Here is a 16547-nt window from a genome sequence, read left to right on the forward strand (position 1 = left end):
ATTTCCTGGAGTTGCATGGGCGGATCCAGGAAATATTTTTAGGGGGGGACCAAAAAAGAAGGGCACATTGACTCGTCAAAAGGGCACCTTACTACAAGTTTTGATATTTACAATTAATATGAATTCCTACAGTTCTACGTCATAATATACTAGCAATAATGAAGTAAATTGGCGTCACTCGCGTTAGAACCTCAATGGGGCCCCATTGAGACTCAATAACACAGACACATATCTGCAAGCTTGCGCATGTACACGAAAATCTTGATTTCATTTATCTACAATATAATTATTGTTTACTTAAAAAAAAAAAAATTCTACAAACAAAAAGGGCACTTGGACATTTTGAGGGCACTTGAACAATTTTTTGGGGGGACGCGTCCCCCTGGTCCCCCCCCCCCCCCTTGGATCCGCCCATGAGTTGGCCATTGGCGAAGTCAAAGATCAAATCCGCGATGGGCGTGCTTGAACCGTAAGTGGATAGGGGCACGTTAAAACATTACCCGCACCCGCACCTTTTCCGAGTACCAGTGTCACGGGGATTCTATAATACCCGTAACCGAATAAAACACGATTGACCAAATATCTCTCCTAACTGTACATCTATTAGATCTCTCTGTAACGGGCGGTATATACCCGCGTTGGCTCGTCTCTAGGTATGATCAGAGATACGATCTTATAAAGTATATATTATATAGTACGGTTAGTTCACTAGAAAACACAACAAAAACACAATACACTTTGGAATCTGTATTAACCTACGCTGACAAATGTACTGCCGCAGTAGTTAATTAATAACAACAATAATAACAACCTAGAACTGATCACTTAATTAGTTAATCTCTAGGTGTCTAGTTTACATAATATGCTAATCACTTCACCGTGACACAACACCCACACGTGTGATAAATGAGAAACGCTTCCAGGGGAACTTGATTAATAAAGGAATTACAACACTATTCCTAACTGGTTAATTTTTAATTAACCCTAACTACTCATTCAATAACCTTGTAATACAGACTTAATACTGGTAACTATCACAATAAAGACAATAACCTACAGTTTACCTAGGTCCTCTAGGATGACTGGCTAAGCTTATTATTACCAAATACTCGTATAATGTTAGAACAATCAGTCTACGATTTACTTCGTCAGATGACCGAAGACACTGTCTAAATAATATTGGTATAATACAGTATTAAAATATTTAAAGTCACATCAATCACATCAAGGTTATACAACAGAGCAGAAATAATATATTTACCAAAGTCCAAACGGACAACGTTCCCGGGAAGCCGTCCTTTTTGCTTCTCCCCGATATCTCTAAAAAAAACTAGCTATTTATTATAAAATCAGAAAATCGCCTGGGGGTACAAGGCGGTACCTCACGTATCATCTGAATTTCTACAGCGACCAAGACGGCATATCTTTCTCTTAGGTCGCCAGACTGGCTGTCGCCAACCGCGAGCAATCCCCTGGCCATAAAGAGCACTACCGGAGATATTACGTAACTACTAGCCACATGGCCTCCACACCTGCTCTGGGTGTGTATTAGGCGTACCGATCGAGGACCGTCGCGCAGAAGTATTACGTAACAAGTTGCCCACCTGGATAAGTGCAATTTGGAACTGCACACGGCCTTCTAAACAATTAATATCGCCACAGGCGAAAACAAAATTAAGAGCATGTACCGTCACAACCAGTATAAAACAAAACTTCCCTACACCGAATACCCCTTAAAACCAGACATTTTACTGGGTCCCATATGTGTCCTAGCTGTTTAGAGGGACCGTTTCACTATCTTAAATAGCTCCCCCAAACCCATGATCTAAGTTAGGGAGCAATTAATCACTTCCCTGAAAACAAATATCAATGTGGGGTCTGGTGCGTTTGTTAAAATCTTTTAGAGTCAAATCAGGCCTTGAGCGTAACTTTTTTTTCAGTGGTTATAAAGTTTGGTAGCCTTCAGTAAAAAATGGTAACCTCATAATTTTAATAGCCTACATTAAAAAAAGTGGGAAAATACTTGTCATGGTGCTGCCATCATCGTAATGAGATTTATCGGCCGCCTTGTTTTAAATAAGTGCCACGCTAATTCCAGAACATAAAGTAGACTTTAAATTTTTGCGATGACAAAGGCTTAGTGACCATTTCCTAGTTGGTAATGCAGACTTTACAATAGACATTTGAAATCTAAACGTCAAAATCGTATCTCTACACATGGTTATAGGGCGTATCAATTCAAATATTTTTTGTTTAATCATATATGAATCATATAAAATGGCATAGCATACATTTGCGCGTTTTCAGGGTCGAACCCCCCCCCCCCCCCCCCCCCCCTTGCTCACTTTGAATTTGTGTCTCTTTTTAAAATATATATACATGTATATATATTTTGGGGAGAGTTTGCCAAACCCGCAAGAAATTTCGCCTGCCACTGTCTAGACCCACTCCTGCATACTTTCATGCACACGTAAATACCTGCTTATTGTGTGACATTTTAATAAAACAGCAACAGTACACTTTCATAAATTATATTAAAGGCAGTGATGGTACTAATTTTTAATCGACTTAGACAGAGTAACGATTAACCTAGGCTACCGACTGGGTTCGATTATCTTTGAAAACAATTCTTATTTGTAATATAACCACATCATCATCATAATCATCGTCCTCATCATCATTTTAATTTATTATGTTTACTAGATATTTAATCAAAACTAAACTAATCCCCCTCCAATTTTTTTTAAAATAAAAATAAATAAATAATAATAATAATAATAATAATAATAATAATAATAATAATAATAATTAATTGTAATGCTTAAAGTTTCAGCCCGTGCGAAATGGACAATAAGTTTGGTAAACTGAGAAACCTATAACACATCTGTATATAAAAAAGAGAGCTTAATTTGAAACAGGAGCGTGTGATGTTGAACCTGGGGAATACCTCTCAAAATAGACTAGAGCTCGTCTTCATAACTGTTATTTCTCAAAGGTACATGCGTTTTAAGAATTATGGAAAATGCATTTCTTAAATATCAACATAAAAATGTCCAGATACACTCAGATGTATGGAAATTGATATTCCAAACAATAAAATGTAAGTAATGTTTGATATGATTGATCACAAATGGCTCTCATAATAAAAAGTACGCGCTACTAGGGACCGTAGAGTATGTACGTCACTGCAAGGATTCGGTGCTCCCGACAATGAAGGAAATTGTTGTAACAAACCAATAAAGAATGGCGGCGACCACGAAAAGTGGTATTGACAAAAGTAGGAAATACGATCGACAATTAAGGTACATATTCGAGTGGTTATTGGTTGGGTATCGGTAAAATAACCATCCTCTTGTTACCCTCTTCACTGATGCAGCAGTATTTAATTTTGAATCCGTTTAGCTTCCTGGTAATACCAAGGCGGGACGTGGCCCAGTGTTAAAGTACTCGCCTGAAAGTGATGCTCGGTCGGTCTGGGATCGGTTCCCGCTTGGGCAATATTTTCTTTCAGACAGTACTCCACAAGTGGTGTAACACAGGCTTTGATACTATGTACTGTTCTGTCTGTGGGATGTTTCATGTAAAAGATCTCTTGCTGCTAATCAAAGAGAGGGTTAGCCTATTTATCAGTTTATTGCCCGGTAGCCTGGAAGCCCAGGCATCGCCTGGAGACAAAACCTCATCATGACATCACGGTCGTGGCAGCACTAGGTTTTCTCCCAGTATGGTGAAAAACCGTGAACTGGGCTACCACACATATACCGGTCTATTTACGTTTGACTTGTTTTTAAGGAATCTGGATAAGATTGAACCCAGGCATTAAATACTTTTCTTGAATTAATTATTAAGAAAATCTTCCCAAAACAAAGTGCACAAATGAGGAAAAGACGAGTACTTGAAGTAGACACTAAACATATAATTATACATATATTATACACGACCGCCATTTGGCACTGTGCGCACTATATTAAATGAAGTGTAATATTAAACAAACCCAAATAAACAACAGTTTCACACCGCTGTCATTATCAAAGTCTCATCTGCTTCGTACATTCATTGCATAAGAGTTTTTGGTGACACGTGTCACTCTTGAAAACAATAGACTGGTTTATGGCAGTAGCTGAAGAATGTCAACATTAGACTACGTACGACATGCATTTAATATTCCACAACAGAAAATGGCATTCATGAATATTAACATTTGTTGGTTGATTTCATTATGACAAAGTGAACAAGGTAAAACATTATTATATCAAATGAATCGTACATTACAGTGCACTTGTGCAGAAACCATTTCCCGTTAATAGGCCAGTTTTCGGTTACTCGAGGATACCCATGACAGAAATATTTCCGACCTGTTAACCCCAATTATATTGATATGTACATGTAAAAAAAAGGGAGCCACATCTTAACACAAAAATTAAACCTAACCCTAAAAATAACCCTAACTAATCATAAACCTAACAATAGGGAGGTAATGGTCAGATATTTTACCTAAAGATTATGGGCCGAATTTACAAAGCCTGTTTATGACTTGCACATATACATTTACAATTGCTTTTAAAACACCTCCATTTAAGAAAATTTATAAAATTCCAGCCCAATGTTTTGTTTCTGGTGCATTTTAATGATAATTTTCTTGTATGGAAGAAAATGTTTTATTTAGTGATGCACTCAACATTTCAGATTTCAGACCAGTTTTTACATGCCTATGTCCACTAGGGTTCAGGCATGTCCCCCCCTAGTCTTATCCCTGGCATTGCCAGCGATTCAACCAGGGGGAGACACACTCAGCACATTTTATTTACGGTTATATGGGATCAGACATATGGTTAAGGACAACACAGGTATTGAGAGAGGAAACCCGCTGTTGCCACTTCATGGGCTATTCTTTGATTAGCAACAAGGGATCTTTTATATGCACCATTCCATAGACAGGATAATACATACCACTGCCTTTATTACACCAGTTGTGGAGCAATGGCTGGAATGAGAAACTAGCCTAATGGGTCTACCAACAGGGATCGATCCTAGACCGACCACGCATCAAGCGAACACTACCACTGGGCTACACCCCACCCCTCTTGTATAAAAAGCTGGATAGAAATTAAAAAGACGGTCAAACAATGGATACTAAAACATCGCCATTTTCACCAACCCTGAAAAACATTTCCCCACCAGTGAGAGGACTCGGCATTTGATTGAAATGTTATTTTATTGTTTTAAAAAAGTTATAGCTACCTACCTAGTAACATACTCTAAACAAAATTCCACATGTAACCAGAAGCACACTTTTAAAATTTGTTTTGGCCTACATGTAAATTATACATACATTAATAACTTTTGTATTGTCAGCTGACAGTTCCTGCACTTGTATACATGTACATTGAGCAAGATCAAGATTATTGGCATTAAATGTGTAAATATACTGTTTGCAGTTAGAACTGGCAGTAGCTACATAAAATGTAAACTACTAATATTTGGTTGCTAGATCCAGTGGTTTTGTTATGTTTTTTTTCAGATTATGGGGCGATCATGGTCAGGCTGCCCTAGAGTCGGCAAGAGTTTGTTTAATTAACGCAACAGCGACAGGAACTGAGATTTTGAAGAACCTTATTCTGCCAGGTACATATGTGTATTTATTACCCATATGGTTAAAAATATTTTGGTACATATCAAAGTGATACGTCCCACTAGAATGCCCAGTGGGATGTAACACTTTGGACGTTACACGATGATGTCATCGATTGGCGTATTACAACGTCAACGAAATGAGATGAGATGAGTGATATAAATTAAGATTGATAATGGGTAATAAATAGGATATTAAACAAGCTTTCATTTCGTATCATGTTTATGTCCCTCATGAAATAATTTTTATTGTCACTCGCTAAAGCTCGTGACAATTGAAAATTATTTCACTCGGGACATAAACGAAAGCTCGTTTAATATCCTATAAATTCTGCTGAATTATATTTTTGGTTTGGAAAAATAATTTAATTTCCATCGACTGTTGGGATGTTTGAACCAGACTACTATCCATAAGGGAATATGTATTTGTTTGACGGCAGGTGAATTATCTAAAAAACAGAAAATACATCAATGTTTCTCCATTTTGTTTAAAACAGACACACTAGAAGCAATTCAGTAACTGTATTAATATTATGTGTATAATTAAATGGTGGTTATAAATCTGACCAGTGAAAATATTAATAATTTAATTCCCTCAAAAAGCGCTAAATCTTTCAGCTCTGTTATACTTGTTATACTAGAGGACATGTAAACAAGCTTCTAAATTACAAATGTGAAATTGTTTTTAAAAAATGTTTTATTACAAGTTATTTCTTAACATATTGCCGTTTAAAAGATTTTAAAATGTCAAATTTTGTAAAACTACATGTACATAAATTTTACATTTGAAAGTTGTATGTATGTTATTGCATTGCTTTTGGTTGATTTTTGTAATTTACTGTTCTTGCATGTGTTTTATGATAACTTTAATTTGTGATTACTTCCAGGTATCGGCTCATTCACCATTGTGGATGGCAATAAAGTATCTGGTGAGGATGTTGGAAACAAGTGAGTTTAGAAATCATGCTTTTGGTTTAGGTGGAAATGATCATGGCAAGATTCATGTCAGGAAATTATTTGAGGCCATAAGTGCCCTAACTATAGTCCATCCCATCATTGTATAAAAAAAAAAATTCGGTAAATAATTTCAGTTTTGTTTGACGTCAGAAGAAAAGTAAAAGTGTTTTGGAAATAACAAATAAATACTATTTTTTATGTGCAGTTTACACATCAGTCGGCTTAGAAATAAATAACTTGTAGTAAATTCCATAGTATGAAAAAAGGCATTCCATGTGGGATGGGGCAGAATGTAGCTTGGTGGTACAGCACTCGCTTGATGCACGATCGTTCTAGGTTCGATTCCCATCGGTGGGCCCATTGGGCTATTTCTCGTTCCAGCCAGTACTCCACAACTGGTGTAATAAAGGCCATGGTATGTACTATCCTGTCTGTGGGATAGTGTATATAAAAGATCCCTTGCTGCTAATAGAAAAGAGTAGTCCATCGAGTGACGACAGCAGGTTTTCTCTCTCAATGTCTGTGTGGTCCTTAACCATATGTTTGACGCCATATAACTGTAAATAAAATGTGTTGAGTGCGTCGTTAAATAAAACATTTCCTTCCTTATGAATTTAGATATTACTTTTGTAACATCAGCTCAACCACTTTTGTAACATCAGCTCAACCACTTTTGTAACATCAGCTCAACCACTTTTGTAACATCAGCTCAACCACTTTTGTAACATCAGCTCAACCACTTTTGTAACATCAGCTCAACCACTTTTGTAACATCAGCTCAACCACTTTTGTAACATCAGCTCAACCACTTTTGTAACATCAGCTCAACCACTTTTGTAACATCAGCTCAACCACTTTTGTAACATCAGCTCAACCACTTTTGTAACATCAGCTCAACCACTTTTGTAACATCAGCTCAACCACTTTTGTAACATCAGCTCAACCACTTTTGTAACATCAGCTCAACCACTTTTGTAACATCAGCTCAACCACTTTTGTAACATCAGCTCAACCACTTTTGTGTGTCTTTTTCAGCTTTTTCTTGTCAAAAGAAAGTTTAGGAAAAGTAAGTATGCCTTCAGTTTATTACATATCTGTACGTCTCATAAAACTATGTAAAATAAAAATGGTGTTATTTAAATTTTGAAGTCTGTATCAGAAGGAGATCTTTGAATTGGCACATTCATGTTACTGTAGCATTGAATAATTTAAAACTCAGCAGTGTAATTTAAATAAAAAATGTTTTATAACAAAATTACCTTAAAAGTTGTATGATTAAATCTCATTTTTGATAAGGGATGAAGACAAAAATAAACAATTTCACATTCCAGACCTTGTCTGTCCACTAATCATTGTGGATGTTGAGCTCTTTTGACCTGCTTTGCCACACACCTGCCATTTCTCACACGAGTTTGGCAAGTTCTTAATATATGTTATTATTATAGTGGTATTAAACAGATTGGGTCGGTTGAGTGCTCGCTTGAGGTGCTTATGTCGCAGGATCTAACCACCTCGGTGGATCCATTCAACTGATTGTTTTTTTCTCGTCCAAATCAAAGCACCACATTGTACATGCTTTCTGTCTGTGGGAAAGTGCATATCAAAGATCCCTTGCTTCATAATTAGGGAAAATGTAGCGGATTTCCTCTGATGACTACTTGTCATAATTACCAAGTGTTTGACATCCAATAGCCAATGATTAATTACTCTAGTGGTATCGATAAATAAAACAAACTACTTATTCTTAAAGTGATTAGATTGGAAATAATTAGTATATATATGTGTGTTCTTTTGTTTCAGTCGAGAGCTCAAGTTGCGACTGATTTGCTGAGTGAGTTGAATGAAGATGTAACTGGAGACTTCGTTGAGGAGGTACGTGGCTCTGTCGATGATATGATTAATCATATACAAGTACATTTAACAGACCATTTTAGAATTGATCACATGGGTTGTTTGGGAAGGGTATGGGCAGTTACTGTTGTTATTGTACCAGGTGGTAGGTGCTTTGCTCCTTGGATAATGTGCTTGGTCATGTATTTAATAGACTGCGAGAAAGATATAATGGAACACATGGCATGATAAACCAAATTGCATTAACTACATGTACATGTATATGCATAGTAATGTCTGTATAAAACCCAAATATGTGATATAGGACTGAATATCACTAATGTGGAATTCAGTGTGAGTAAGTAACATGGTTATCTTCCTGACACTATGGATGAGGGTTTTGGTTGCAGTAAAAAAAAAATTAGTATTGGTGTGATCCTTTATTTTTTCGCATCAATATATATAATATATATATACGGTTGCTTCAGATTTGATCACAAGAGTGAGGAGAGTTACTTCATTGATAACTTTGTCCTTTCATTGTGTTTTATCATATATTTAATGTATTAGAATTAAGCTTATTGGAGGGAGGGTGGTATGAGGAATTAATTTAATTGTTCTAGATAGGTACTCTCCCTCTCAATATCGTGTTTTGTAATATATTTAACATCTTTCAATTCATACTGGGGAGTCATTAAACATTTATTCTTATTCTCTTTGAACTGAGTATTGAAATAACCATATGTTAGTGACAATATAGTCTTTGTTTAAAATATTGTTAGATATAATTAAACAAATACATGTATGTCTTCGTTTCATTTCGTAATAAAACATTTCTTTAGTTCACATTTTTATACAGTTTTAACATCTTGCTGTTGTAGAGCCCAGAAAAGCTGCTGGAAACAAACCGTGATGTGTTCACATCATTTTCCATTGTGGTGGCAACAGATGTGTGTGAGCGGTACGTTACTACATGTATAATATATTAAATTATATCACATCTAGCTAATTTGTTATTGTGCTATGGAGTAACACCCAATAATTATCCCTGGATAATACAACCTATTGAATTATTGTCATTATAACTGTTTTAATCATTTGCAGAGCTTTGTTTTTTGTCTCGCCTTTACAAAGTAAAATGGTAAGATAGAGATATCAACAGCACCATGGTTTTTTTTAAAGTTTAAAATTAAAGTTTCGTATTTAGATCTGTTTCTCACAAACTACATGTATAAGTCCTAGGTCAATAAAACTTGGTTTATAGTTGCACCTAAGAATGATCATTACAGTGCACTAAAAACTGGTAGGCGAGACATTTTATTCTGCAGAATTCTTGTAATGTACATAGAGATTATTATTCGAGGGTGTGTGTCGTACTGATTTTACGAAAGTCAGGCTTATTGTATTACATGAATTTCGTAAAATCAGTACAATTCACACGCAAGTGTAATAATTTCTTTATTATCCTCATTATCCAAATATTATTTTTATGAATAGCAAGCTAGGACCATGTCAAAACGTTTGAAACGTAACTAAAAAGAGATGATGAAACCACGTCATTTTCCGAAATTTACACTGAGGAAGTCACATTAACTGATTAAGTTACGACGTCACTTCACAAAATTACATCATTCGTGGTGTACGTGAAATCATTATGACACACGTGAGTCATACTGATTATATTTCCCTGAATATACACATGTTAATTAAATTTTGTTTTCCATTAATGCTGTATTTTCATTATAATTTGATGAGAAAAATATTTTTGATTTATGTTATCTTTGGGTTTTTTTATTTGCTGTTTGTTAATTTACTTTCTTAAATTACTTGTAACTATTAAGGACTAGCTCTAACAGTCGCCAAATTCGCCAGTTGCGAATTTTAAAAACAGTTGGCGAATTTTATTTTAAGTTGGGGAAATAATTTTATTAAAAAATAACTGGTTTTCTGCCATTTATTTAAGTTTAATAAGATGATTTGGCGAAATTTTGTGTTCACCCAGAGCTAGCACTGCTTATTGTTATTTATTGTTGATAATTATATAGACTGCAGTTCATAAGGAAAAGGTAGTTGATTTCTATGTCCTTAAAAGGGTTCAAATCATGCTTCTAATTTGTAATTTCAGGACATTACTTCAACTTGGTGACTTGCTATGGGAAAGAAATATCCCTCTGATAGTGTGTCGTTGTTATGGCTTCATTGGTTATATGAGACTGGTTGCTAGGGAACACACAGGTCAGTGCGTATAAACACTATGTAATGGATAATTTACACAGTGTTATACTAACATATAGGTTTCGAATTTGTCCTTTGTCCATTTGTCTGTCTGTGTTTCTGCCTGTCTTTCCCACATATTATTTTCAGGACCTTTTTTATTCACAATGCCTGAAGACATTGAGCTTTAACATATTCTTACAGGTCAAGTTTGATGGCAATTTACTCATGATTAACAGTTATTGCCCTTGAACTTAGGAGATAAGAATTTTTTTCTTCATGACTTTGTTTTTGCAATACCTCAAGATAATAAGCAGAAATTGTGTGTATAGTATATTATTTACTGTTACACATAAATTTTTCACAGAGTTATGGCCCTTGAACTTAGGAGATATGAAAATATGTTGGGCCCAGTAGGGGCATGTATTGCTTTAGTAGTACTCTCAGAATGCTTGTTCAAAAGTGCATTATATCTAGGACATTGTTTACATTGTTATAGCAGGTTAGGTAGACACAGTTATAGCGGGTTAGGTAGACACAGTTATAGCAGGTTAGGTAGACACAGTTATAGCGGGTTAGGTAGACACAGTTATAGCAGACACAGTTATAGCGGGTTAGGTAGACACAGTTATAGCGGGTTAGGTAGACACAGTTATAGCGGGTTAGGTAGACAGTTATAGCGGGTTAGGTAGACACAGTTATAGCGGGTTAGGTAGACACAGTTATAGCGGGTTAGGTAGACAGTTATAGCGGGTTAGGTAGACACAGTTATAGCAGGTTAGGTACACACAGAGTGGGTTACCTGAATTGATACAGTTATAGCAGGTTAGGTAGACACAGAGTGGGTTACCTGAATTGACACAGTTATAGCAGGTTAGGTAGACACAGAGTGGGTTACCTGAATTGACACAGTTATAGCAGGTTAGGTAGACACAGAATGGGTTACCTGAATTGGGGCAGGGCATAGCCCAGCGGTAAAGCACACGCCTGATGCGTGGTCGGTCTAAGATTGATCCCCATTGGTGAGCCCATTGGGCTATCTCTCGTTCCAGCCAGTGCAACGTGACTGGTATATCAAATGCTGTGGTATGTTGCTATCCTGTCTGTGGGATGGTGCATATAAACGATCCCTTGCTGCTAATGGAAAAATTTAGTTTGTTTCCTCTCTATGACTGTCAATATTTGACATCCATTAGCTGATGATTAATAAATCAATGTGCTCTAGTGGTGTCGTTAAACAAAACATACTCTTTGGGGGGGGGGGGGGGTCTATTTTCAATTCTTAACAGGCCTGTACTTAAACCTCTTTTAATGGAGAGAAAACATTTACAAGAATGTCCATTTCTTGTCTTTATATTCTTTTTTCTTTCCTTAAACTGTAAAATGGGTACCGGGTATTATTCGCCTTGAGATATTGAGCTGAAATTTTGTGAACAGCTTTATCACGTTCTGTTAGACATCAAGTTTGACTTTCATGGCAATTTACCAATTTTTTGACAGAGTTATGGCCCTTGAATTTAGGAGATACAAAAATTTATTGGGACTGGTAAGCATGTATTGCTTTAACAGTACTCTTCGAATATTTGTTCTGTTTATTTTTCAGTTGTTGAATCTCACCCAGACAATGCCTTTGACGACCTCCGATTGGCAGACCCGTTTCCAGGCCTCGTTGAGTACTGTGACTCACTAGACCTCAACACCATGAACAAAAAGGTCTGTAGCTCCTCTGTATTATCTGCGCATGCATACTTATTGTTTGTGAGACCACTTTGACCGCGCATGGAGCGAGCGCTTTACCACTGGGCTACGTCCCGCCCCTTCTAAAATGAAAGTGTTTGTGAGACCACTTTGACCGCGCATGGAGCGAGCGCTTTACCACTGGGCTACGTCCCGCCCCTTCTAAAATGAAAGTGTTTGTGAGACAACTTTGACCGCGCATCGAGCGAGCGCTTTACCACTGGGCTACGTCCCGCCCCTTCTAAAATGAAAGTGTTTGTGAGACCACTTTTATTTTAGAAGGGGTGGGATGTAGCCCAGATCAGTTCCCATTGGTGGACCCATTGGGCTATTTCTCAGTCCAGCCAGTGCTCCACAACTGGTGTAACAAAGGCCGTGGTATGTGCTATCCTGTCTGTGGGATGGTGCATATAAAAGGTCCCTGTAATGCATATATTAGGAAGTATTTGATAACTGTGTACTTGTAGTGGTGACAGGACGGGACGTAGTCCAGTGGTAAAGTGTTCGCCTGACGTGCGGTCGGTTATAAAGGTGTTGGATGTATTGTTAACGTAATGCATATATTAGGAAGTATTTGATAACTGTGTACTTGTAGTGGTGACAGGACGGGACGTAGTCCAGTGGTAAAGTGTTCACCTGACGTGCGGTCGGTTATAAAGGTGTTGGATGTATTGTTAACGTAATGCATATATTAGGAAGTATTTGATAACTGTGTACTTGTAGTGGTGACAGGACGGGACGTAGTCCAGTGGTAAAGTGTTCACCTGACGTGCGGTCGGTTATAAAGGTGTTGGATGTATTGTTAACGTAATGCATATATTAGGAAGTATTTGATAACTGTGTACTTGTAGTGGTGACAGGACGGGACGTAGTCCAGTGGTAAAGTGTTCGCCTGACGTGCGGTCGGTTATAAAGGTGTTGGATGTATTGTTAACGTAATGCATATATTAGGAAGTATTTGATAACTGTGTACTTGTAGTGGTGACAGGACGGGACGTAGTCCAGTGGTAAAGTGTTCACCTGACTTGCGGTCTGTTATAAAGGTGTTGGATGTATTGTTAACGTAATGCATATATTAGGAAGTATTTGATATCTGTGTACTTGTAGTGGTGACAGGACGAGACATAGACATAGTCCAGTGGTAAAGTGTTCACCTGACGTGCGGTCTGTTATAAAGGTGTTGGATGTATTGTTAACCTAATGCATATATTAGGAAGTATTTGATAACTGTGTACTTGTAGTGGTGACAGGACGGGACGTAGTCCAGTGGTAAAGTGTTCGCCTGACGTGCGGTCGGTTATAAAGGTGTTGGATGTATTGTTAACGTAATGCATATATTAGGAAGTATTTGATAACTGTGTACTTGTAGTGGTGACAGGACGGGACGTAGTCCAGTGGTAAAGTGTTCGCCTGACGTGCGGTCGGTTATAAAGGTGTTGGATGTATTGTTAACGTAATGCATATATTAGGAAGTATTTGATAACTGTGTACTTGTAGTGGTGACAGGACGGGACGTAGTCCAGTGGTAAAGTGTTCACCTGACGTGCGGTCGGTTATAAAGGTGTTGGATGTATTGTTAACGTAATGCATATATTAGGAAGTATTTGATAACTGTGTACTTGTAGTGGTGACAGGGACGGGACGTAGTCCAGTGGTAAAGTGTTCGCCTGACGTGCGGTCGGTTATAAAGGTGTTGGATGTATTGTTAACGTAATGCATATATTAGGAAGTATTTGATAACTGTGTACTTGTAGTGGTGACAGGACGGGACGTAGTCCAGTGGTAAAGTGTTCACCTGACGTGCGGTCGGTTATAAAGGTGTTGGATGTATTGTTAACGTAATGCATATATTAGGAAGTATTTGATAACTGTGTACTTGTAGTGGTGACAGGACGGGACGTAGTCCAGTGGTAAAGTGTTCGCCTGACGTGCGGTCGGTTATAAAGGTGTTGGATGTATTGTTAAAGTAATGCATATATTAGGAAGTATTTGATAACTGTGTACTTGTAGTGGTGACAGGACGGGACGTAGTCCAGTGGTAAAGTGTTCGCCTGACGTGCGGTCGGTTATAAAGGTGTTGGATGTATTGTTAACGTAATGCATATATTAGGAAGTATTTGATAACTGTGTATAACTGTGTACTTGTAGTGGTGACAGGACGGGACGTAGTCCAGTGGTAAAGTGTTCACCTGACGTGCGGTCGGTACTTGTATAAAGGTGTTGGATGTTCGCATTGTTAAAAGTATAAAGGTGTTGGATGTTAACAATGCATATATTAGGAAGTATTTGATAACTGTGTACTTGTAGTGGTGACAGGATGGGACGTAGTCCAGTGGTAAAGTGTTCGCCTGACGTGCGGTCGGTTATAAAGGTGTTGGATGTATTGTTAACGTAATGCATATATTAGGAAGTATTTGATAACTGTGTACTTGTAGTGGTGACAGGACGGGACGTAGTCCAGTGGTAAAGTGTTCACCTGACGTGCGGTCGGTTATAAAGGTGTTGGATGTATTGTTAACGTAATGCATATATTAGGAAGTATTTGATAACTGTGTACTTGTAGTGGTGACAGGACGAGACGTAGTCCAGTGGTAAAGTGTTCGCCTGACGTGCGGTCGGTTATAAAGGTGTTGGATGTATTGTTAACGTAATGCATATATTAGGAAGTATTTGATAACTGTGTACTTGTAGTGGTGACAGGACGGGACGTAGTCCAGTGGTAAAGTGTTCGCCTGACGTGCGGTCGGTTATAAAGGTGTTGGATGTATTGTTAACGTAATGCATATATTAGGAAGTATTTGATAACTGTGTACTTGTAGTGGTGACAGGACGGGACGTAGTCCAGTGGTAAAGTGTTCACCTGACGTGCGGTCGGTTATAAAGGTGTTGGATGTATTGTTAACGTAATGCATATATTAGGAAGTATTTGATAACTGTGTACTTGTAGTGGTGACAGGACGGGACGTAGTCCAGTGGTAAAGTGTTCGCCTGACGTGCGGTCGGTTATAAAGGTGTTGGATGTATTGTTAACGTAATGCATATATTAGGAAGTATTTGATAACTGTGTACTTGTAGTGGTGACAGGACGGGACGTAGTCCAGTGGTAAAGTGTTCGCCTGACGTGCGGTCGGTTATAAAGGTGTTGGATGTATTGTTAACGTAATGCATATATTAGGAAGTATTTGATAACTGTGTACTTGTAGTGGTGACAGGACGGGACGTAGTCCAGTGGTAAAGTGTTCGCCTGACGTGCGGTCGGTTATAAAGGTGTTGGATGTATTGTTAACGTAATGCATATATTAGGAAGTATTTGATAACTGTGTACTTGTAGTGGTGACAGGACGGGACGTAGTCCAGTGGTAAAGTGTTCGCCTGACGTGCGGTCGGTTATAAAGGTGTTGGATGTATTGTTAACGTAATGCATATATTAGGAAGTATTTGATAACTGTGTACTTGTAGTGGTGACAGGACGGGACGTAGTCCAGTGGTAAAGTGTTCGCCTGACGTGCGGTCGGTTATAAAGGTGTTGGATGTATTGTTAACGTAATGCATATATTAGGAAGTATTTGATAACTGTGTACTTGTAGTGGTGACAGGACGGGACGTAGTCCAGTGGTAAAGTGTTCACCTGACGTGCGGTCGGTTATAAAGGTGTTGGATGTATTGTTAACGTAATGCATATATTAGGAAGTATTTGATAACTGTGTACTTGTAGTGGTGACAGGACGGGACGTAGTCCAGTGGTAAAGTGTTCACCTGACGTGCGGTCGGTTATAAAGGTGTTGGATGTATTGTTAACGTAATGCATATATTAGGAAGTATTTGATAACTGTGTACTTGTAGTGGTGACAGGACGGGACGTAGTCCAGTGGTAAAGTGTTCGCCTGACGTGCGGTCGGTTATAAAGGTGTTGGATGTATTGTTAACGTAATGCATATATTAGGAAGTATTTGATAACTGTGTACTTGTAGTGGTGACAGGACGGGACGTAGTCCAGTGGTAAAGTGTTCACCTGACGTGCGGTCGGTTATAAAGGTGTTGGATGTATTGTTAACGTAATGCATATATTAGGAAGTATTTGATAACTGTGTACTTGTAGTGGTGACAGGACGGGACGTAGTCCAGTGGTAAAGTGTTCGCCTGACGTGCGGTCGGTTATAAAGGTGTTGGATGTATTG

At 38.0% G+C, this 16547-nt stretch overlaps 1 protein-coding gene across 1 annotated transcript in view; it reads left to right on the plus strand.

The window, feature by feature from the left end:
• Nucleotides 1-3243: 3243 nt before the first annotated feature.
• Nucleotides 3244-16547, plus strand: part of LOC121389231 (NEDD8-activating enzyme E1 regulatory subunit-like) — a 53940-nt gene continuing 40636 nt past the window's right edge. Inside the window, exons 1-9 of the mRNA XM_041520831.1 lie at nt 3244-3302; nt 5522-5625; nt 6519-6579; nt 7624-7654; nt 8389-8460; nt 9300-9379; nt 10544-10653; nt 12236-12386; nt 14518-14534. Of these exons, the coding sequence (XP_041376765.1) occupies nt 3244-3302; nt 5522-5625; nt 6519-6579; nt 7624-7654; nt 8389-8460; nt 9300-9379; nt 10544-10653; nt 12236-12386; nt 14518-14534 (685 nt within the window). The remainder of the gene's footprint in view (nt 3303-5521; nt 5626-6518; nt 6580-7623; nt 7655-8388; nt 8461-9299; nt 9380-10543; nt 10654-12235; nt 12387-14517; nt 14535-16547) is intronic.

This window comes from Gigantopelta aegis, chromosome 14 (assembly GCF_016097555.1).
Source record: "Gigantopelta aegis isolate Gae_Host chromosome 14, Gae_host_genome, whole genome shotgun sequence".
Classification (NCBI taxonomy): domain Eukaryota; kingdom Metazoa; phylum Mollusca; class Gastropoda; order Neomphalida; family Peltospiridae; genus Gigantopelta; species Gigantopelta aegis.